We start from the raw sequence: 25248 nt of genomic DNA on the forward strand, positions 1-25248 counted from the left end.
GCAATCCCTGCATGTGTTGCGGCTGTCAAACAACCGCGAGACATGCAGGTGCGGATTCTCAAATATATTTTTGGAGCACGCCAAAGTCACTCGGTTAGCACCTGAAAACAGCAGCAAAAAAGCAACATGTGAACACAGCCTTTTTTCCAGAGAAATCAATGTTTTTCTTACATGTAAATGAGCTGTTAAGATCTATGGGGCTGACACTGATCTGCATGAGAATCTGCCTCCAGAGATTATTTTTCATGAAAAGAAGGAGATACCAGTGTGAGACATGTAACTAACACAGAACAGTACTTCTATTTACAAGCACATTTGCTGCAGCTCTTCTGTATTGTAATAATATTGCAGCCCTGTCTGCCTGTTAGATGGAAGCTGAAGCTGAGCAGAACCTGCAGATGTGTCAGGTATAAATCACACACAGCTCTGCAGTGAGATCAGGAGAGCAGAGAGCGGCCATTACACATCACACTAGTAACTTTACAATAAGCTCTGGAGGCAGACTCTTGAGGATATCTGTGTGGTCCAGAGATCTTAACATCTCACTTACATATCAGAAAAACATGGATTTCTCTGGAATAAGACACTGGATCGCAGATATCAAGATATCACTTTATTCAACTTTGTATGACCTGCATGCCCATACAGCTTAGGAGGATTGATCCTACTGACAGACTCCTGTTAAACAGTTTGGCTGTTGGATATGTGTGGAGTTTGACACAAAAAAATCTCTAGGAATTCTACTGCAAATCTATTACATCTCCATACCAAATAGAGCAGTAATGGGGCCATAAGAAAATCTCGCATTGATATTTAATTGTCATGAACATCTCTGACTCTGACCATGTTCTGCTTCTGTTAATAACAGCTGATCCTTACAGGTTCCAGCAGGCTAATGAAAGAAGGTTTTACTAATGGATATCACGGCCCTAGTAGTTCAAAGTCAACTGAGTTCAGAAAGTGTGAAAGAATCTAAAGTACAATAAGAGTTCATTTTTGCACACAGTTAAAGTTTAGTAAAACACAAAAGTACATAATTTGTTACTTTACAAAGTAAAAAAGTATTACAAATCTAAGTTGTTTTTTTTTACCAAATAGGAAATCTTCTAATGCCTTATTTCAGATGACCAAGAATGTGTATCCACTAAACTGCTGCAACCAGTTTGAAAAAGAAAGATCTCTAAGTTCTCCATCAATGATGACTGGCATGATCTTCTCCTCCCTGAAGGCTTCAGTGGTGGGCAAAAATTCTTCCCAGGTTACCGTACGGGAGGACTGACTGCTATAGCAACGCCGATTATGAGACTCAAAATGTGTACACTCCAGAACCAACCCTAAAGCTGGTGCCAGGGGAAGGTTGGTCTTTTTTAGTGTCATCGACAGAGGAAGAAATTCAGGTGTAACGACACCTTTCACCACTGCTATGATAAGACCAACCATTTTACGGATCTGGTGTAGCATGAAGCTTTGTCCTGTGATTACAATTCTTGCAAATTCCACACCATGGCGGACAAAGGGCTCTGAGCAGGAGATTTGGTACATGTGTCTACGTGCACTGGGGTCATCCGGCAGTTTGTCTCTTGTGAAGTTGTGGAAACTGTGTGTTCCTTTATAGAAAGAAAGAAGTCTGTTGACATAATGGAAGTCTTCTCGAGACAAACGGAAGCTGGAGTCAGGAACAGAGCTGGCATCCCGTGATAGGGCAAATGTGGGCAGCGTGTATGAATAGGTCCGTGCATCACACATAATCTTAGAATTGAAGCCCTTGGTTGTTCTCTTTACACCTAGATACAATAAACCCCAAACAAACATAATATGTTATACTGTACATTAACTAATTGCAATAAGATACTTTATGAATTTGGATTTGGTTTACTACCTATAACACGAATTTCTGGTGGAAGATAAGAATTGATGATTTCCATAGTATTTACATTGTTCTCAAAGAGTCTTACAGAGACAACTTGAGCCAAGGCAGAAACACCCTAAAAAAGATAATGCATACATTCATTATTTATTCCCCAATTATAATGAAATCTCACAGCTTGTTTGCATACACTTAAATACAAAAGACCTAATACCTATTGATGATTTTTTATTACTCACCCTCTGCTACACATCAGGTTTTCCTATAAACAATATCAATACTCATTGTCAAGCAATTTTTATTGCAAGTGACATCAATATTCAATGTTTAATTCCAGTAATTGACCAGATTATGAGGTTTGTTGTTGCAAACAATGACATTAATAACACAATCAATAAGGCAGGCTTCCTTCACACAGACGGTTTTTTTTTTCAAAGATTGTAAATAAACACAATTAATTTTATGTGTTTGTTCACTCTGTTTTGTGGCTTTTTTATTCAGACATATATTTTAGCATAGGTCATTTTCCTGACCTATAGAAAAGTATATGAGACACTAGATCTGTGATGGTGAACCTTTTAGAGACCCAGTGTTCAAACTGCAACCCAAAACCCACTTATTTATCGCAACTCATACATTAACATCTTTTTTCTTAAAGGGAAAACACAATAACAGAACTTTAAATGATACAAACAACTTTTTATTGAAAGGTAAAAGTTTGTGTTTTGCATGCTTCTCTGGAAGGCACGGTGTCATAGGTAATCTTCAAAAAGCACTGTGATGTAGGTACAGAGTGGGCCATTTATATGGATACACCTGGGTGGGCCATGCATATGGATACACCTAAATAAAATGGGAATGGTTGGTGATATCAACTTCCTGTTTGTGGCACATTAGTATATGGGAGGGGGGACATTTTCAAGATGGGTGGTGACCATGGCAGCCATTTTGGATGCAACTTTATAAATGGCCCTCCTAGGTGTATACATATAAATGGCCCACCCTGTACTTTTCAGAAAGCACTCTGTTCTGGGTGCTTTCCAGAAGGCACAGTGTTATGAGTACAACCCTGGCAAAAATTATGGAATCACCGGCCTTGGAGGATGTTAGTTCAGTTGTTTAATTTTGTAGATAAAAAGCAGATCACAGACATGGCACAAAACTAAAGTCATTTCAAATGGCAACTTTCTGGCTTTAAGAAACACTAAAAGAAATCAAGAACAAAAAATCTGGTAGTCAGTAATGGTTACTTTTTTAACCAAGCATAGGGGAAAAATTATGGAATCACTCAATTCTGAGGAAAACATTATGGAATCACCCTGTAAATTTTCATACCAAAAAATAACACCCCCATCAAAATAGATCTGCTCGTTAGTCTTCATCTAAAAAGGAGTGATCACACCTTGGAGAGCTGTTGCACCAAGTGGACTGACATGAATCATGGCTCCAACACTAGAGAAGTCAATTGAAACAAAGGAGAGGATTATCAAACTCTTAAAAGAGGGTAAATCATCAGGCAATGTTGCAAAAGATGTTGGTTGTTCAAAGTCAGCTGTGTCTAAAATCTGGACCAAATACAAACATGGGAAGGTTGTTAAAGGCAAACGTACTGGTAGACCAAGGAAGACATCAAAGCGTCAAGACCGAAAACTTAAAGCAATATGTCTCCAAAACAGGAAATACACAGCAAAACAAATGAGGACCGAATGGGTGGAAACTGGAGTCAACGTCTGTGACCGAACTGTAAGAAACCGCCTAAAGGAAATGGGATTTACATACAGAAAAGCTAAACGAAAGCCATCATTACCACCTAAACAGAAAAAAACAAGGTTACAATGGGCTAAAGAAAAGCAATCGTGGACTGTCATCTATCAAACACAGGTGAATCTGAATGTGATCACTGAACCGTACGGATTCACCACGTCCAATACATTCTATTGGTGAAATTCCTCTTGCGGAGACTCGAGTCTCTGCAAGAGAAATTGATGTGCTGCGGTCTGGAAAGACGCGCCCTATGTCCGTCTCCTCGGGTGAGCCGCTGGCATCTGTGGACGCATAGTGGGCATGATGTTTCTTGAAATCCCATCCACTATGCAGTAACAATTGGATGCTGCACAAGTGCGCAGCGTCCAACCCGCAGCGTTTACTTATTGTCTGCACATACCCTAAAATTGTCACCTTCAGTGAACACAGTAAAAAAAAAAAGTGGCAAAAAACTATCGTTTTTCATCATACCACCAAAAAAGTGGAATGAAACATGATTAAAAAAAGTTGAATTTGAATAGATCTGGAATTGCTGAAATTGTCATCAAGCCCCCATACAGCTCTGTGAGCAGAGAAATACAAAAGTTACAGTTCTCAGAATACAGCGATCTAAAAGTAATTATTTTTTTCTAGAAAATAGTTTTTATTGTGTAAAAGCAGCAAAACATACAAAATTGATATAAATGTGATATCGCTGTAATCGTACTGACTGGAAGAATTAAGCAGCAATACCCTGAAACACAGTGTCTGCAAATTGAGATTCTTGTTTTGGCTTTTATCCTAAGTCATGTGACAAGGCTCGTTAAAGGGTCCACATTGACTTCTAGGATGGTTCTCATCCTCTTCCTCTCTGAAGAGACAATTTGCATATTTCCCAGAGGAACACTGGGGCTTAAAAGTCTCCTCATGTTGGCATGCTTCACATGTCACTCTTCACAAGGAGAAACGTTATTTCTTGGATCCCTGAAATTTAGATGGGAACCCCGATAGAAGTGCTAAGCATAGAGCACCGGATAAATGTAATCGCAAACGTTATGTAAAATGCTCTCAATAAAAGCCTCAACTCAATCCACAAAAATAGCAAGTCCGCACTCAGGTCTGTCTTCTATCAACAGAAATATAGGGGCTTCCATGTTATGCACAAAGGCTCTGGAATAGCACTATGACTCCTCGCACCCCAAAAGAAATCCAGCAAATTCTTGGCTCCCAGATCAAAATGCCCCCCCTCCCTTCTGAGCCCCAGTGTGACTAAAACACATTTAATGTCAACATTAGTGATGAGCACCTTAGGCGAGAGGTGTTTTCCGAGCAGGCACGAGTGCTATAATACTATTTTTGAGTCACCATGAATGCATGTCTCGCGGCTGTTAGACAGCCGCAACAAAAGCAGGGAGTACCGAATAGGCAATCCCCACGTGAGACGCGAGACATGCAGTCATGGAGACTCGAAAATAGTACTATAGCACTCCAAAAATACTCTATTAGCACTCAAGCATGCTCAGATAACACCATATTAGAGTACGCTCACATAACATTAGTCCACATAATTGGCATTTCTGTACCCGCTTAATTTACGCGGGCACAGTGTATGGGCACTACAATATACTGGGCACAACAATGGCAGATTTGCAATTTTCACTCAGAAATATCCACTGCTGCATGTTTCTGGAAAACACCCATGGAGTCACAATCATCACTATACCTAGAAATAAACTCTAAGAAGGATGTAATTTACAAAATGGGGTCATTCTGCTCTTCTGACACCTAGGGTAAAAAAAATGATGCACGTGTAACAAGCTTCTCTTACAAAAGAGTCAGTGTAAGGCCATGTACACAAGCTCAGTATTTTACCTCAGTATCTGTAAGCCAAAACCAGGAGGGAACAATCAGAGGAAAAGTATAATAGAAACACGTCACCACTTCTGTATTTATCACCCACTCCTGGTTTTGGCTTACAGATACTGAGGTAAAATACTGACCGAATACTGAACATGTGAACATGGCACAAAATGGACAGTGCGAGGATGTAACTAGAATGACACCAGTGTGCTGTCCAAGTTTTTTAAGAAAACTATACACACTGAATGACCTGTAATAGGTTGCTCAGTGTGCATAGTCATCTATGTTTCCTGGCAGTGCGAGTCCGGTTTACACAGGACAATTTACCCCGCAGAGAACAATGATCTTTTGTGCTGTTCAAAAGATCATTTCACCTGATGAACGTGTGTTTTGCTTGTTCCTCAGGTGATCGGCAGCCTTTACATGGTAAGATGATCATGAAATGAGCGTTTTTAAGAATGCTGGTTCATGATTATCCTTCAGTTCAAATGTAACTTTAGTCACGTTGTATTAGCAAGTGAAAAGGGAGTGCAGTGACGAGACGTACCGTATTTTTCAGACCATAAGACGCACTTTTTTTCCTCCAAATTTGGCAGGAAAGTGTGGGTGCGTCTTATGGTCCGGATGTAGCATGTGGGGAGGGGGGCAGCAGTGAGTGGGATCACACTGTTATCCCACTTCAGGATGTCCCTGCTGCCCGGAATCAGCTGCTGGGAAACCATGTGGTCCCGATGATTAAGTGCAGTGAATATTCATTAGCGGCTCCCCGCCCACCGATCAGCTGAGCGGTGAGCTGGGAGCAGCACATGAATGCTGCACTTAAGCAAGGACACACATGGTTTCCTCAGCGCTGATTCCTTCAGCAGCTGGGGATATTTGTGTGTCCTGGGGAGGAGGAGGCAGCACCAGCAGCAGGGGCCGGGAGATCGCTGCATACCTGCCTGCCATGCCTGGATGCCGAGTGTTGTGCACAAACAGGACCTGTGATGATGTCAGAAGTGGGCGGGCTGGAGCATCACATGGCAGCACAGAGCCCTCCCTCTTCCTGACATAATCACAGGTCCTTCAGACTCTCCACTAGAATCTGCAGGCTTCCTCATTACCTGTGCTGTGGAAAGGCAACAAGAGGGAGGACTCTGTGTGTGTGCGGCCATGGGATGCTTTTACCTCACCAGTGTGGCTGGCTGCCACAATTAAGAGGTTAGTCTTTACAAAACACAATAAAGCACTCTGCCACTCCTTTAGTGAACTATAACTCCCAGCATGTCATAGGATCTGCAGGACATGCTGGGAGTTATAGTTCTCCCATGGGATTTTAAAGCAGCACTCCAGTGTTATTTTGCAGTGCTGGAGTGGTGCTTTCAATGTAAACCCTGTGCCCTTATTCTTATACTCACCCTCCAGCGTCTTCATATCGTACTTCACAGACACCACACTGATCCCGCAGCTTCCAACATAATAACATACTATTATATATAATAACACCACATATAATAGTATGTTATTTATTAAATATTTTACCATATTTTTTTGCTTCAAATATTTTTTTTCCCTATTTTCCACCTCTAAAACCTGGGTGCGCCTTATAGTTCGGTGCGTCCTATAGTCCGAAAAATACGGTAAGTACCATGATCGTAAGACAATGGATCAAATTAATGGATGCAAACAGCATACAGAGTCAGACTTTAGGGACTGCACATTGTACATGGCAACTAGCTTAAGAGGGCAACTGGGAGAAGTATTAAACATGATACCATTCCACAAACAAATACAAAGCATGTTAATATAAATACAAAATATATGATATCTAGATAATCATAGCAACAATGTTACATGCATACCGGAGTAAAGCTATACTGAAAACATATTGACCCACCTTGTCTGTGCGAGCACAACGCTGAAATCGGACAAGCTTTAAGTTAGTAGCACAGATCTCAGGGATACATTCTGCTTTCACAAGTGCAGAGATAATTTCTCCTTCAATAGTTGGTAAAGGAGATGTTTTATTTATCTGCAAAAAAAAAATCAAAACATATAGCCTTCATACTTCTGTATTTTGTGTCCATGACAACAATAAAACTATACAATGAAGCAGATTTATAAATACAGACTTGAACCTGTTACCAGGATTTCCCCATATAAGCTAAGAACACCACCTTTAAGCCCTCTTAACACCATCACCCTTCCAAGCCTGTTTTCACCTTCATGACCAGGTCACATTTTACAATTCTGACCACTGTCACTTTATGAGGTAATAACTCTGGAACGCTTCAACGGATCCCAATGATTATAAGATTGTTTTTGGAGATATATTGTTGCACTTCATATTAGTGGTAAATTTAGGTCGATGTGATTTGTGTTTATTTATGAAAACATTGAAAATCTGACAAAAATTTTAAAATGTAGCAATTTTTAATCTTTGAATTTGTATGCCTTTAAACCAGATAATTATACCACACAAAACAGTTAACCCCTTTCCGACATTGGGCGTAATAGTACGCCAATGTCAGACTTCCCCTGTTTGGTGCGGGCTCTGGCGCTGAGCCAGCACCTTTCAATGCACATGTCAGCTGATATATACAGCTGACATGTGCCCGCAACAGCCGCAGGTGGAATTGTGATCCGCCCGCGGCTGTTAACTAGTTAAATGCAACCATCAACTTCTGACAGCGGCATTTAACTCTAGCTTCCGGAAGCATGATGTAAATCCCGCCTATCAGTGACCCAGTCACATGATCGTGGATCACCGATGGGTCGGCATGACAACCAGAGGTCTCCAGCAGACCTCTATGGTTGTCACTGCTGGATTGCTCTGAGCGCCACCCAGTAGTCGTCGCTCATAGCAAGTGAGCATTTCTGCTACAAACAGGTGATCTGATCATCACCTGTGTGTAGCAGAGGAGATCAAAGTAATGCAGCCGCTGGTCTCCCATGCAGACTATTGAATGAAGCATGCAAAAAGTAAAATAATATATATATATATATATATATATATATATATATATATATATATATATATATATATATATATATACACACACACATATACACACACACACACACAGTATATATAAAACTTCAAATCACCCCACGTTCAAAATAAAATTAAAAAAAAATCAAATATGTTATATCGCCTTGTTCAGAATCACACGATTTATCAAGCTATAACAAAAAATTAACCCGATCGCTAAATGGCGTAATGAGAAAAAAATTCAAAACGTCAGAATTTTTGGTCGCCGCTACATTCCAATAAATTGCAATAACGGACGATCAAAAGATCGCATCTACACCAAAATTGTATCAATAAAAACGGCAGCTCGACGTGTAAAAAATAAGCCCACACCCAACCCGAGATAATGAAAAATGGAGACGCTACTGGTCTCAGAAAATGAGGCAATTTTTTTTTTTTTTTTAAATTTTGGATTTTTTTTCACCACTTAAATAAAAAAGAACATAGACATGTTTGGTGTCTATGAACTCGTAATGAGAATCATATCGGCAGGTCAATTTTAGCATTTAATGAACATGGTAAAAAATAAAAATAAAAAAACAATTGTGGAACTGCACTTTTTTGCAATTTCATGGCACTTGGAATTGTTTCCCCGTTTTCCAGTACATGATATGTTAAAACCAATAGTGTTGTTCAAAAGTGCAACTTGTTCCACAAAAAACAAGCCCTCACATGGCTATATTGACAGAAAAATAAACAAGTTATGGCTCTGGGAAGAAGGGGAGCAAAAAACAAAACGCAAGAACGAAAATACCTCTGGTCGTAAAGGGGTTAATAAATAACATTTCCTATATGTCTACTTTACATTAGCATCATTTTTTAAACAACTTATTGAAGGAATTTGGGAAGTTAGAAGGGTTAAAAGTTTAGCATAAATGTCTAATTTTTCTAACAAAATTTACAAACCACATCACATTTGAAGTGACTTTGAGGGGTCTATATGACAGAAAATACCCAAAAGTGACACCATTCTAAAAACTGCACCCCTCAAAGGGCTCAAAACCACATTCAAGAAGTTTATTAACCCTTCAAGGGCTTCACCAGAATTAAAAGGAATCTGTCAGCCCATTTGAGCATTTTTAGCTAACAATATGGGCATGCAGGTTGTGTGAAGCTCAAACTAGTCATACCTGTATGCCTCCTTGATGATGCCTTGTACAGTAAAAATCGTTTTCATTTTAATCTTGCAGGCTATGGTAGGTATGCTGCCTGGAAAATAAGACAGCCTCCTCTCTGATTACACTGGACTTCTAATCCTCCTTCTTCCCTGCTTGCCTTTGATGTCAGGTGCACAGCCAGAAATCCTGCGCATTCTGCCTGCCATCTCTCCTGTGCACGATTTCGTCCTTCTCACGGCAGTGACTTCAATTTTCTCGAGCACAGGCGCCGGAGAGTCACGGTCACTTAAAGTCCAGTGTTCTCTGGCACTGAGAAAAGTTCCAAGTCGGGTGTGCAACTTTTCAGCTGCCAGCTACACACTGACAGGAGCATCATCGCTTCCGCAGTGTATAGCGCTGAGCTTCCTTGAGAGAGGTCACACGAGTTCATCAGCTGATGAGCTCAAGTGATCTCAATTGCGGGACCTCCGCTGCGTGAGAACTTTCTCATCCAGCAGTGGTGCTGTAAGTGATATCACCGGAGCTCATCAGCTGATGAACTCGTGTGACCTCTCTCAAGGAAGCTCATCGCTATACACAGCACAAAAAAGCAAGTTTTTGCTGGCAAGAGATACAGAAACCTTGCAGAATTTTCTGCAAGCAAATACTCAACATGTGCACATACCCTAAATGTGGTTTAAGCACTCTGGGGTTCAAAGGGAGAGGGGCATTTAAATTTGAAAGCGCAGAATGATTTCTTTTGTGATGAGCCATTTTGATTTTCCAAAGCCTTTGCACTACCAGTAACATGACAGCCAACTATATATTTCCATTGATAGATGATGAACCTGAGTGGGGACTTCCTTTTTATGTGGATCGAGTTAAAGCTCTTGTTGAAAACATTTTACATTTGGATCATGGTTATCCTGTGCGCTATGATGAGCACTTACTTTGGGGTTTCCATCTAATTCTCCAAATGACGTGATTCAGAAGAAGCCCCAGTGGGATCCATTCACTATAATGAGGCAGCAGAGTTACTCTGAACTGCGTCTGGCCTCTGTTCAGTGGTGTCATTCTTTTCAGAAGTGCACAAAACTGTGGTCGACTGCGCTTTTTTGCATGCTTAAAACAATGTATGTTTTCCCCGTCCTTGCGGGGTTTCCTCCAGGTACTCCGGTTTCCTCCCACATTCCAAAGACATAGTGATAGGGAATTTAGATTGTGAGCCCCATCAGGGACAGTGATGATAATGTGTGTAAACTGTAAAGCACTGCGGAATATGTTAGCGCTATATAAAAATAAAGATTATTATTATAACAATGGACACTGCTGAATCAGAGGCCAAAGTGACTCCATCTGCCTCATTGTTGTGAATCTTCCATCAGGGGTTCCGTCTGAATCACCTGTTTCAGAGAATTATACAAGGAAACCCCGGTGTAAACGCTCAGCGTAGAGCACAGGATAAATGTGAGACGAGCCTTACTGCGATCTTTGGAATGCAGAATGAACAAATCAAAAGCAGGTGAAGAATTGGTTTATTTATTTTTTACGCTGTTCCTCGTGTGGTATAAGTGATTAGATGGATTTATTCTTCCGGTCGGTGCAATTACTGCAATAACAGATTTATATTGAGTTTTTGTTTGGCTGCTGTCACACACAAAAAAATGCTTTCTTTTTTACAAAAAAAACCACCAAGATTTTGCATTGACATATTTTCAGAGCAATAGTCTTTATATATTTCTTCTGACAGAATCATGTGAGGGCTTGTTTTTTGCGGGACAAGTTGACGATTTTATTGGTACAATTATCAGGCACGTAAAAATTTGTGATCGCTTTCTATTCCGATTTTTGGGAGGCAAAATGAACAAAAACCAGAAATTCAGGGTTTATTTTTTATTAAGTCGTTCACCATGTGGTAATAGTGACAAGGCAGCTTTATTTTGGCTTAGTACAATTACAGAGAACAGATTTAGATAATCTTTTTTTTGTATGTTTTGGCGCATTTACACAATAAAAACTTTTATATGAAATAAAGAATAATTTTTGCAATGCTTTATTTGGACAGCTATAGCTTTTTTATCTTTTCACTGATGGAGCTCTACGGCAGCTTTTTTTTGAGGGGCAAGATGACATTTTCAGGGATATTATTTTTATTTCCATTTGACTTACTGATCGTGTTTAAGTCCACTATTTGTTATATGGTATGATGAAAAAGAATATTTTTTGCCACTTTTTTATTTATTGCTTTTTTCGGTGGTCACTGAAGGGATTAACTAATGTGACTTATAGGTTGGGTCGTTCCAAATATGTGTACTTGTTTTATTTATTTTTGCTTTTATATAAATATATCTATCTATTGGTTTAATATTTCTTTTTTCATTTATTTTGTGATATGCATTTTTTTTTACATTTTTACACTTTTTAACTTACTTTGCTTTTACTGCATCAAGGGGACTTTAATTTTTTTCCTCTGATCACTCATATAGTACATTTCAATGCTCCTGTTGCTGGCTGACCTGGAAGCTATCATGATGACCTCGGGTTGCCATGACAACAATCGGGCCCTCCCCCAAAAGACGCGATCGATATCGATCATGGTATTTAGAGGGCTAAACAACCGGAGGCTGTGTGCGTACCGCTCCTAGCTGTGAAAGCTGGGGGTTGGCTATTAGGTAAGCAGAGCTACCAGCGGTGATCGAGCGGTCACAGGTACCGTTCCGCACACGATCGCCATGACGTACCTATACGTCAAAGGAAGGGAACGACTAACCAAAAAATGTGCTAATTAAGGCACATTTTGAGTAGTAGACTGGTCCCATTTCGGTCTGTCTTGAATAATGAAAAAAAAAGTAGATAATAAATAAAAGATTTCTTGGTTTAGTCAGTCTTACCTGCATGCCTGAATACCTGGAGCCACAGTAAATCATTTGTATAACATGCTTCTTTTTTGGAATGGCATAATTCTTTGAAAAACTATTAGTACCCTCTTCATCTTCTTCCTCTAATGTCCTTTCAATTGGAGTTTTTTGATCTGTCTAAAAGAAGAAATAAAAGGATAATACTTCAAAAAAGGGAATAGAGGTGTGCTGCGCTGCTGGTGAAGAATTCACAGGATGCAAATATATAGGGATCAGCTGCAACATACTTCCAATGCGATTCTATGTAAAAAAAAAAAATGCCCTATGTGTGCTTGGTTAATCCCAAGTTTACAATAAAAGGGCAATAACATTTCATAATGCCACATAGCAAAACAGATCCATGTGTATGTGGTTCTTGCCAGCACTATCAGCATAGTATTACCCATAAGTGCACTCCACGTGGGGAGCAAAATAGTTGTCAATGTGACCTAGAATTTGCACATGGAGGCAAGACCTTTCACTTGGTACACAATGTTTCTTTAAGAACAAAAAAGCTCCATACACCCTCTATTTGATGTACCTAAACCTCCATATATGAGTCGGGAGAGCCGAGACCAGTCCATGCATTGCACTCTGTGATTGCTCCCAGATCCACGGCCGTCTTCATGAGCCCTAACAAAATCCGGCAGGCCCACTGAAGCGATGAGAAATTTATAGAGTGAATATAAGCATGCTGTAATTTTAATGCATCCCCTGCTTTCTCTCATTTTTAAAAAATATTTGAAACGCTCTTCAATTAAATTAATTTATTTTTATTAATTTATTAATGTAGATTTGACTACTGAAATTTTCAATTGGTTAGCAGCCGATGTCCTATTTTTACTCTGGAGTCTTGTACATAAAAAAAAAAAAATCACTATTTTTCACAATCTTAGGAGTGACAACCTTTTGCAGCTGATCATCAATTTGTAATGTAATTTTATACAACATAACATTCTGACCACTAATATAAGTGTGAGGGCCTTTCACTTGATTGAATGAGTCAAAGTCGCAGTGATCAGAATGTTATGACATCCTAGCGATATGCCATCATTTATGATAGTAATATACCTCTAAAAGGCCATATCAGTACCTGGTATGGAATAGTGACTGTCAGGCTCGAAAATCGTAGAAAGTGGTTTAAGCAAATATTCCTTGAGTGCCGACTCAGCAGTATTATACTCCTCATTTTCTTCCTGATTAAATGTGAGAATTACAATGTCTCAGTTAAACTTTTTATAAAATTTGTTAAGAATAAAAAGTATAATAGCTAAATAGCGTTATTCATGGACCCCTGGCTCGCGAGTGTTTCATGGTCTAGAACAGTGTTCCCCAACTCCAGTCCTCAAGAACCACTAACAGGTCATGTTTTCAGGATTTCCTTAGTATTGCCCAGGCGATAATTCCGTCACCTGCACAGGCAATAATTCATCACCAATGCAATACTAAGGAAATCCTGAAAACATGATATGTTGGTGGCTTTGAGGACCAAAGTTGGGGAACACTGGTCAAGAATAAAGATCTGGGCATAGTATTCACACAGCACAATAAAATATATAATAATATATATATATTATATATAATAGAGAACCTCCTTAAGACATAGGCTAACATATAAGGTATATATATATATATATATATATTATATTATAGTGGTGATCTCATGAAGCTAATGCCTGGCCATAGGTATTTAGGGCAAGCAGACACCATCTATCACATGATGGACACCAGAAGATTCTGATATGCCCCACTGATGATATTTGTGTCGGCTATTTTACCAAATGAAACAGTTCAACATGCTGTGCTATCTTGCCTGGTAAATGTGAACATAGCTTCATCAGAACGGGGCTTCCTGAAATTAATGCAAAAATATCACATCCAGATAGATGGAAAGAATTTGTCAGACATTATGGTAACAAATCTGCTCTGTGTGCCCATGTCCTTATAAGGCTATGCGCAAACGTCAGGAATCCTTGCAGAAATTTCCTGACCCAAACCGGACTTTTTCCGCAGGAAATCCGCATGCGTTTTTTGCGCGGTTTTTTTTTTGCGAATTATTCGTGTTTTTATCCAGAGCTTCCCCAAAGCAATATATAGTGGCAAAAACACAAAAAATCCACAAAATTAATGAACATGCTGCGTTTTTCACCGCTATGCATTTTTTTCGCGGAAAAAAAGCAACATGTGCACAAAAATTGCGGATTGCATTCTATTAATAGGATGCTTAATGGATGTTTTTTTCACGGTTTTATAGCAAAAAAAAAACGCAAAAAATCTGGAACGTGTGCACACAGCCTAAGGGATAGCAGTTATGCTCAAAAGTTTACATACCCAGGCAGAATTTTTGCTTTCTTGGCCTTTTTCCAGAGAATATGAATGAAAACACCAAAACTTTTTCTCCACTCATGGTTAGTGGCTGGGTGAAGCCATGTATTGTCAAACTAATGTGTTTTCTCTTTTTAAATAATAATGACAACCCAAAGCATCCAAATGACCCTGATCAAAAGTACACATACCCCATTTCTTAACCCCTTAATCCCGTATGACGTACTATCCCGTCAAGGTGACCTGGGACTTAATTCCGGGTGACGGGATAGTACGTCATACGCGATCGGCCGCGTTCACGGGGGGAGCGCGGACGATCGCGGCCGGGTGTCAGCTGCCTATCGCAGCTGACATCCGGCACTATGCGCCAGGAGCGGTCACGGACCGCCCCCGGCACATTAACCCCCGGCACACCGCGATCAAACATGATCGCAGTGTACCGGCGGTATAGGGAAGCATCGTGCAGGGAGGGGGCTCCCTGCGGGCTTCCCTGAGACCCCCGGAGCAACGCGATGTGATCGCGTTGCTCCGAGGGTCTCCTACCTCCTTCCTCCCTGCAGGTCCCGGATCCAAGATGGCCGCGGCATCCGGGTCCTGCAGGGAGAAAGGTGGCTTACCGAGCGCCTGCTCAGAGCAGACGCTGGTAAGCCTGCACCGATGTAAGCGAGATCGGTGATCTGACAGAGTGCTGTGCACACTATCAGATCATCGATCTGTGATGTCCCCCCCTGGGACAAAGTAAAAAAAAAAAATTTCCACATGTGTAAAAAAAAAAAAAAAAAAATTCCTAAATAAATTATAATAAAAAAAATATATATTATTCCCATAAATACATTTCTTTATCTAAATAAAAAAAACAAAACAATAAAAGTACACATATTTAGTATCGCCGCGTCCGTAACGACCCAACCTATAAAACTGCCCCACTAGTTAACCCCTTCAGTAAACACCGTAAGAAAAAAAAAAAAAACGAGGCAAAAAACAACGCTTTATTACCATACCGCCGAACAAAAAGTGGAATAACACGCGATCAAAAAGACTGATATAATTAATCATGGTACCGCTGAAAACTTCATCTTGTCCCGCAAAAAACAAGCTGCCATACAGCATCATCAGCAAAAAAATAAAAAGTTATAGTCCTGAGAATAAAGTGATACCAAAATAATTATTTTTTCTATAAAATAGTTTTTATCGTATAAAAGCGCCAAAACATAAAAAAATGATATAAATGAGATATCGCTGTAATCGTACTGACCCGTCGAATAAAACTGCTTTATCAATTTTACCAAACTCGGAACGGTATAAACGCCTCTCCCAAAAGAAATTCATGAATAGCAGGTTTTTGGTCATTCTGCCTCACAAAAATCGGAATAAAAAGTGATCAAAAATGGTCACGTGTCCGAAAATGTTACCAATAAAAACGTCAACTCGTCCCGCAAAAAACAAGACCTCACATGACTCTGTGGAGCAAAATGTGGAAAAATTATAGGTCTCAAAATGTGGAGACGCAAAAACTTTTTTGCTATAAAAAGCGTCTTTTAGTGTGTGACAGCTGCAAATCATAAAAATCCGATATAAAAAACGCTATAAAAGTAAATCAAACCCTCCTTCATCACCCCCTTAGTTAGGGAAAAATAATAAAATTAAAAAAATGTATTTATTTCCATTTTCCCATTAGGGCTAGGGTTCGGGTTAGGGCTAGAGTTAGGGTTAGGGCTAGGGTTCGGGTTGGGGCTAAAGTTAGGGTTAGGGCTGGAGGTAAAGTTAGGGTTAGGGTTGGGGCTAAAGTTAGGGTTAGGGTTGGGGCTAAAGTTAGGGTTAGGGTTTGAATTACATTTACGGTTTGGATTAGGGTTGGGATTAGAATTATGGGTGTGTCAGGGCTAGGGGTGTGGTTAGGGTTACCATTGGGATTAGGGTTAGGGGTGTGTTTGGGTTAGGGTTTCAGGTAGAATTGGGGAGTTTCCACTGTCCAGGCACATCAGGGGCTCTCCAAACGCGACATGGCGTCCAATCTCAATTCCAGCCAATTCTGCGTTGAAAAAGTAAAACAGTGCTCCTTCCCTTCCGAGCTCTCCCGTGCGCCCAAAAAGGGGTTTACCCCAACATATGGGTTATCAGCGTACTCTGGACAAATTGAACAACAACTTCTGGGGTCCAAGTTCTCTTGTTATCCTTGGGAAAATTAAAAATTTGGGGGCTAAAAATCGTTTTTGTGAGAAAAAAAAAGATGTTTTATTTTCACGGCTCTGCGTTATAAACTGTAGTGAAACACTTGGGGGTTCAAAGTTCTCACAACACATCTAGATAAGTTCCTTGGGAGGTCTAGTTTCCAATATGGGGTCACTTTTGGGGGGTTTGTACTGTTTGGGTACATCAGGGGCTCTGCAAATGCAACGTGACGCCTGCAGACCAATCCATTTAAGTCTGCATTCTAAATGGCGCTCCTTCCCTTCCGAGCTCTGTCATGCGCCCAAACAGTGGTTCCCCCCCACATATGGGGTATCAGCGTACTCAGGACAAATTGGACAACAACTTTTGGGGTCTAATTTATCCGGTTACCCTTGTGAAAATACAAAACTGGGGGCTAAAAAATCATTTTTGTGAAAAAAAAAGAATTTTTATTTTCACGGCTTTGCGCTATAAACTTTTGTGAAACACTTGGGGGTTCAAAGTTCTCACAACACATCTAGATAAGTTCCTTTGGAGGTCTAGTTTCCAATATGGAGTCACTTGTGGGGGTTTGTACTGTTTGGGTACATCAGGGGCTCTGCAAATGCAACGTGACGGCTGCTGACCAATCCATTTAAGTCTGCATTCCAAATGGCGCTCCTTCCCTTCTGAGCTCTGTCATGCGCCCAAACAGTGGTTCCCCCCCACATATGGGGTATCAGCGTACTCAGGACAAATTGGACAACAAATTTTGCGGTCCAATTTATTCTGTTACCCTTGTAAAAATACAAAGCTGGGGGCTAAAAAATCATTTTTGTGAAAAAAAAAATATATATTTTCACGGCTCTGCGTTATAATCTGTAGTGAAACACTTGGGGGTTCAAAGCTCTCAAAACACATCTAGATAAGTTCCTTAGGGGGTCTACTTTCCAAAATGGTGTCACTTGTAGGGGGTTTCAGTGTTTAGGCACATCAGGGGCTCTCCAAACGCAACATGGCGTCTCATCTCAATTCCAGTCAATTTTGCATTGAAAAGTCAAATGGCGCTCCTTCCCTTCCAAGCTCTGCTATGCGCCCAAACAATAGTTTACACCCACATATGGGGTATCAGCGTACTCAGGACAAATTGCACAACATTTTTTGGGGTCCAATTTCTTCTCTTACCCTTGGGAAAATAAAAAATTGGGGGCGAAAAGATAATTTTTGTGAAAAAATATGATTTTTTATTTTTACGACTCTGCATTATAAACTTCTGTGAAGCACTTGGTGGGTCAAAGTGCTCACCACACATCTAGATAAGTTCCTTAGGGGGTCTACTTTCCAAAATGGTGTCACTTGTAGGGGGTTTCAATGTTTAGGCACATCAGGGGCTCTCCAAACGCAACATGGCGTCCCATCTCAATTCCAGTCAATTTTGCATTGAAAAGTCAAATGGCGCTCCTTTCCTTCTGAGCTCTGCCATGCGCCCAAACAGTGGTTTACCCCCACATATGGGGTATCAGCGTACTCAAAACAAATTGTACAACAACTTTGGGGGTCCATTTTCTCCTGTTACCCTTGGTAAAATAAAACAAATTGGAGCTGAAATAAATTTTGTGTGAAAAAAAGTTAAATGTTCATTTTTATTTAAACATTCCAAAAATTCCTGTGAAACACCTGAAGGGTTAATAAACTTCTTGAATGTGGTTTTGAGCACCTTGAGGGGTGCAGTTTTTAGAATGGTGTCACACTTGGGTATTTTCTATCATATAGACCCCTCAAAATGACTTCAAATGAGATGTGGTCCCTAAAAAAAAAATGGTGTTGTAAAAATGAGAAATTGCTGGTCAACTTTTAACCCTTATAACTCCGTCACAAAAAAAAGTGTTGGTTCCAAAATTGTGCTGATGTAAAGTAGACATGTGGGAAATGTTACTTATTAAGTATTTTGCGTGACATATGTCTGTGATTTAAGGGCATAAAAATTCAAAGTTGGAAAATTGCGAAATTTTCAAAATTTTCGCCAAATTTCCATTTTTTTCACAAATAAACGCAAGTTATATCGAATAAATTTTACCACTAACATGAAGTACAATATGTCACGAGAAAACAATGTCAGAATCGCCAAGATCCGTCAAAGCGTTCCAGAGTTATAGCCTCATAAAGGGACAGTGGTCAGAATTGTAAAAATTGGCCCAGTCATTAACGTGCAAACCACCCTCGGGGCTTAAGGGGTTAATACCGTGTATTGCCCCCTCTAACATCAATGACAGCTTGAAGTCTTTTGTGGTAGATGTGGATGAGGATCTTTATTTTCTCAGATGGGAAAGCTGCCCACTCTTCTTTGCAAAAAGCCTCCAGTTCCTGTAAATTCCTGATCTGTCTAGCATGAACTGTTAGGCCGTAAAAAGACATTTGTCCATCCAGTTCAGCCTATATTCCGTCAGAATAAATCCCCAGATCTACGTCCTTCTAAAGAATCTAATAACTGTAAGATACAATATTGTTACGCTCCAGGAAGACATCCAGGCCTCTCTTGAACCCCTCGACTGAGTTCGCCATCACCACCTCCTCAGGCAAGGAATTCCAGATTCTCACTGCCCTAACAGTAAAGAATCATATGTTGGTGGAAAAACCTTCTCTCCTCCAGATGCAGAGAATGCCCCCTTGTGACCGTCACCTTCCTTGGTATAAACAGATTTTCGGAGAGATATTTGTATTGTCCCCTTATATACTTATACATGGTTACTAGATCGCCCCTCAGTCATCTTTTTTCTAGACTAAATAATCGTAATTTTGCTAATCTCTCTGAGTATTGTAGTTCCCCCACCCCCTTTTATTAATTTTGTTGCCCTCCTTTGTACTCGCTCTAGTTCTAGTTCCATTATATCCTTCCTGAGCATCGGTGCCCAAAACTGTACACAGTACTACATGTGTGGTCTAACTAGAGATTTGTACAGAGGCAGTATAATGCTCTCATCATGTGTATCCAGACCTCTTTTAATGCACCCCATGATCCTGTTTGCCTTGGCAGCCGCATGTAAGTTTATCATTAACTAGGATCCCCAAGTCCTTCTCCATGTCAGATTTACCCAGTGGTTTCCTGTTCAGTGTGTAATGTTGATATTAATTCCATCTTCCCATGTGTATAACCTTACATTTATCATTATTAAACTACATCTGCCACCTTTTGGCCCAAGTTTCCAACTTATCCAGATCCATCTGAAGCAGAATACAAAACCACGGTCAGGCGGACGAACAAAAATGTCGTCCACAACTGCCAGGAAAATTGTTTGGGATGCGAATAAAATCCCACAAATAACATCAGCTGAAATACTGAACTCTCTGAAAACTAGAGGTGCGGCTGTTTCAAGATGCACAATGAGGTCTGGAGAGTGAGATGGCCACTCCAGAACCTTCACTTTGTTCTGCTGAAGGCAATGACAGGTTGACTTGGCCTTGTGTTTTGGATCGTTGTCATGTTGGAATGTACAAGTACGTCCCATGCGCAGCTTCAGGGCTGATGAGTGAAAATTTGCCACCAGTATTTGCTGATAACGTGCTGCATTCATCTTTCCTTCAATGTTGACCAAGTTTGCTGTGCCTTTGTAACTTACACATCCCCAAAGTATCAGCGATCCACCTCCGTGCTTTACAGTAGGAATGGTGTTCCTTTGGTGTTGACCTCTCTCCAAATGTAACATTTATTGTTGTGCATAAAAAGTTAAATTTTGGTCTCATCATCCAAATTACCTTGTTCCAGACGTTTTGAGGCTTGTCTCTGTGCTGTTTTGCTATTGTTGACGAGATACTTTGTGGCATTTGCGCAGTAATGGCTTTCTTCTGGCGACTCGCCCATGCAGCCCATTTCAAGTGCCTCCTTATTGTGTATCTTGAAACAGCCACCCTGCTAGTTTTCCTGTATTTCAGCTGATGTTATTTGTGGGTTTTTCTTCGCATCCTGTCCTGAACAATATTCCTGGCAGTTGTCGATGACATTCTTATTGGTCTATCTGACCGTGGTTACAGAGCCCCTGATTTTCCATTTGCTAATTACAGTTTGATTGCTGCGGATTGGCATTATCAATTCCTTGGATATCTTTTTGTATCCCTTTCCTATTTTATACAGTTTAACAACCTTTTCCCGTAGATCCATTGACAATTTTTTTGCTTTCCCCATGACTCACTGTCCAGAAACGTCAGTGGCCGGATGAAAGATGCAAGAGTCTGTCTGGATCCCAGAAACTCACTCAGCTTTTATGCACACACACTGATTACAAGCAAACAGGTCACAGGTGAAGAGGTTACCTTTAGTAGCCATCCAAACCCATTTGTGTCAACTTCTTTGCATATTATCAGGCCAAAATCACCAGGGTATGTGAACTTTTGATCAGGGTCATTTAGTAGTTTGACAATAAATGGCTTCACCCAACCACTAACCATGAGTGGAGAAAAAGTTTTGGTGTTATCATTCATATTCTCTGGAAAAAGGACAAGAAAGCAAAAATTCTGCCGGGGTATGTAAACTTTTGAGCACAACTGTATGTCCAGAGGACAAGTTATTGATGGCTGGGGGTCTGATCTATAGAAGTGTAAATGATAGCACTGCCTCTTGAATGTAACAGAGATGCGCCTTCTCTACCTGCGCTGTATTCTTTGTCTATGGGTCTGCCGGAAATAGCGCTGTATTCGTCTTTCTGTTGCAGTCCCATAGACAATCAATGGAGTGAAGTCGAGCATGTTAGTTTCAGTGAGGCCATGAACTCCATCTGTCTTGGGTTCCCAGAAGCTGGACCCCCAGCGATCAGTAAGCTATTCTGTTGTCAGATAGATAGGCAATAACTTTCAATTCTGGGAATTTAAAACCCATTTAAAGGGAAGGGAAAGTGCTGTGTTATGATCCGGTGACCTTGGAGCCGCATGAGACTTTCTCAGGAGTAGGTGGAACCTATACTGACCGCAAAGCCTAAACTGACACCGCAACTAGAAGTAGCCGTGGGGTGTACCTAACACATCCTAGACACCTCGACACAGCCGGGGGACTAAATACCCCTATAGATGGAAATGGGAATTCTATCTTGCCTCAGAGCAGAACCCCAAAGGATAGGCAGCCCCCACAAATATTGACAGAGTATTAGAGGAAAGACACATGCAGGCAGAAATCAGGATTTAGCAAAAGAGGCCACGCTAGCTAAATAGGAAAGGATAGGACAGAATACTAAGCGGTCAGTATTAAAACCCTAAAAATATCCACAGCAGATAATACAAAAATTCCACCATCTAACTAAAGACATGGAATGTATATCTGCATCTCCTGAGAATCCAACTTGACTGAAAAATCCAAACACAGTCTAAGCTGGACAAGAAAAAACAATGAATAGCACTGAATTGTAAAGCACACAGCATGTGTGCTGCAGAAACAAAAACCAGACACTTATCTTTGCTGATTTGGCAGCAGGGCAGGAGGAACCAGACAGAGATGCAAAACCTCCAAGAACAATGGACAACTGGCAAGGGCTAATGAATCCTGCACACCTAAATACCCCAGTCAGAGCTGCAATCAGCAGGGACACCTGCCCAGGATTGCAACCCAGGGACAACTGTATTACCACCAACAACCACCGGAGGGAACCCAAGAGCAGAATTCACAACAGTGCTGCGAACAAGTTGGTGATATAGAAATAAAATAGGCAATAATTTGCTGATTGCACGATGTCTAAGCTTTGGGATCCAGAGACTGAGGTTCTACAGCCCCATACCGAATATAGCAAAGATGCACATACTCAACCTTCACTCCATTTATTGTCTATGGGACTGATGGAAATAGCTGAGCTCTGTACTCAGCAGTTGCATAATGTGTGGAGCAAAAGTAGGCATGTGCATTCAAGACGGGGCTGTATATATCTGGGTTCCAGAGCCCTGATCTCAAGAATGCTGGGGGTCCCATCAGTTGGACCTCTAGGAATCAACAAGGTATTCCCTATCCTTTGAATAGGGGATCTAACCAGTGTTAGTGCAGTCCAACATCTGCGGACTCAGATGCTGGAGAAGATGGAGATATTACATTCTCCGTCACACCTGTGATACGATTCTTGCAAGTGAGAGTCCCGGATCACACTCAGATGACACTGGGACAGTCTGAGCCGAGTGTCATCAGTATAATGGGCCCGATTCTGTAGCATGATAATCATAGCTCGTGTGGCCCCGGCCTGGCAAGTGACATGTTAGTGTAAGGGTCCCTGCAGATAAGCGAACGGGTTTCATCCAGAAAATTCAAGACTTTTTTTTCTAATTTTCATCAGCCTGTTCACTTCTTACATCCATGCGTGATCCGTTTTCATACATCCACACTAAACATGTCCATGATCAGTGTCCTAGGTTTATAATAGAAACACATCAGTACAAATCGGATGCCAGAAAAAGGGTCTGTGTGCGATCCGGTCATATTCTGGCATCCATAGGCCACGTGTACACGCTGCGGATTACTCTGCAGATTTTTCCGGACTGATTTTGGTAAATTCGCACTGCAGATTTCCTGCGGAATTACCGCGGTTTTTGTGCAGATTTCACCTGCAGATTTACACCTGCGGATTCCTATTATGGAGCAGGTGTAAACCGCTGCGGAATCCGCACAAAGAATTGACATGCTGCGGTATAAACAACGCTACGTTTCCACACGTTTTTTTCCACAGCATGTGCACTGCGGATTTTGTTTGCCATAGGTTTACATGGTACTGTAAACGCATAGAAAACTGCTGCGAATCTGCAGTGGCCAATCCGCAGCAAAATCTGCAGCATGAGCACATAGCCTTAGGGTATGTGCACACGTTGCGGTTTTTGCTGCGGATCCGCAGCTGTTTTCCATGCGGTGTACAGTACAATGTAAACCTATGGCAAACAAAATCCGCAGTGCACATGCTGTGGAAAATTCCGCGCGGAAAAAAAGAAGTAGCGTGTCACTTCTTTCTGCGGATTCCGCAGCGGTTTTCAACCTGCACCAATAGGAAAGTGCTGTTGAAAACCCGCAGAGGAATCCGCAGAAGAAACCGCGTGAAAATCCGCAGTGAAAACCGCAGCGTGTGCACATACCCTTAGACTTGAATGTGCGAGTCACATCCCAGGCTCGGGCGAAAGGAGAGCTTGCTGTGATTTCTTTCTGACACGCAGTGTGACTGAAATATCACAGCCCTATAGAACAACATGGGTCAGTGTGATGTCTGTGACAGAGCAGCACATGTGAATGTGGCTTGTGGACATCTATCTATGCACATGCTGCACAAATGATTTTCAGTATATTAGGACATGCTGTGACCTGTAGTGCTATGACAACTGGAAGATAATGGGAACATTACCTTGTCCTTAAGAGACTGCAAATAATAAATAACCTCCGCAGGTCTGCACTGCTGCATGTGCAGGAAGAGAGAGGACCTTACATGATGTCATGGCCACGTGATCAGTCACATGGGTGGGAGGAGGCAGCTAGTTGCTTCTTATAATGTTTGTCAGTGGGAGGAATCCGGTGTGGATGTGACCCTGTTGTGTGCAGAAAAAGCATGGTGCTGTACCAGAGCTCAGGAGGACACATAGTAGAAGTGTGTGTGTCCATATGAGTGATGCCTGTAGTTCAGTATTCAGTCAGTATTTTACCTCAGTATCTGTAAGCCAAAACCAGGAGTGGGTGATAAATACAGAAGTGGAGCATATGTTTTCTTTATACTTTTCCACTGATTGTTCCTCTCCTGATTTTGGCTTACAAATCCTGAGGTAAAAAACTCCCCAAATACTGACCGTGTGACCGTGGCCAAAGTGCGAGCATATAACTTGTACAGCTCAGTGTGACTCATGTTACCCAATATCGCTGTTCACATGACCAATGCTTCCTTCTTGCCCAACTGTGAGAGGAACCACAACATGCACTACTTTCTTCAAAGCCTCAGTGAGACGCCCGTGCTAGTCTACGGGTGAGTTAAAAAAATGGGACAACACATGGAACATCCGAGTGTCATTCACTTTTTACAGATAGATTTCAATTATGAACCTAGAAATCTGTATGTGATCATGAACGTTTATTAATATAGATGTATGAAAACGAATCACACAAGGACATTACACGGATGAAAATTAGAAAAGAAATCCAAGCTTCATTGAAAAATCTGACATGTCACCTATGTGGTAATAAATAACCAAATAACATGGATAATCGAGCAGTATTGAATATTATATGTTCAAATTTATTACATAGAATACATAATATAAAAAGGCAAAAAATACCATTTAAAATTTAATTTTCGAAAGGCG

General features: G+C 40.9%; 1 protein-coding gene across 1 annotated transcript; it reads right to left on the reverse strand.

Moving 5' to 3' along the window:
* Positions 1 to 600: 600 nt before the first annotated feature.
* On the reverse strand, positions 601 to 24424 carry LOC143775459 (pseudouridylate synthase 1 homolog). The gene is made up of 6 exons (XM_077263617.1): positions 24303 to 24424; positions 13568 to 13670; positions 12469 to 12612; positions 7347 to 7481; positions 1880 to 1985; positions 601 to 1784 (listed from the first exon to the last, which is right to left on the reverse strand). The coding sequence occupies exons 2-6, from the start codon at positions 13661 to 13663 to the stop codon at positions 1120 to 1122; spliced, it is 1146 nt and encodes a 381-aa protein (XP_077119732.1). The 5' UTR covers positions 13664 to 13670; positions 24303 to 24424; the 3' UTR covers positions 601 to 1119.
* Positions 24425 to 25248: the final 824 nt, after the last annotated feature.

Source organism: Ranitomeya variabilis, chromosome 5 (genome assembly GCF_051348905.1).
Source record: "Ranitomeya variabilis isolate aRanVar5 chromosome 5, aRanVar5.hap1, whole genome shotgun sequence".
Classification (NCBI taxonomy): domain Eukaryota; kingdom Metazoa; phylum Chordata; class Amphibia; order Anura; family Dendrobatidae; genus Ranitomeya; species Ranitomeya variabilis.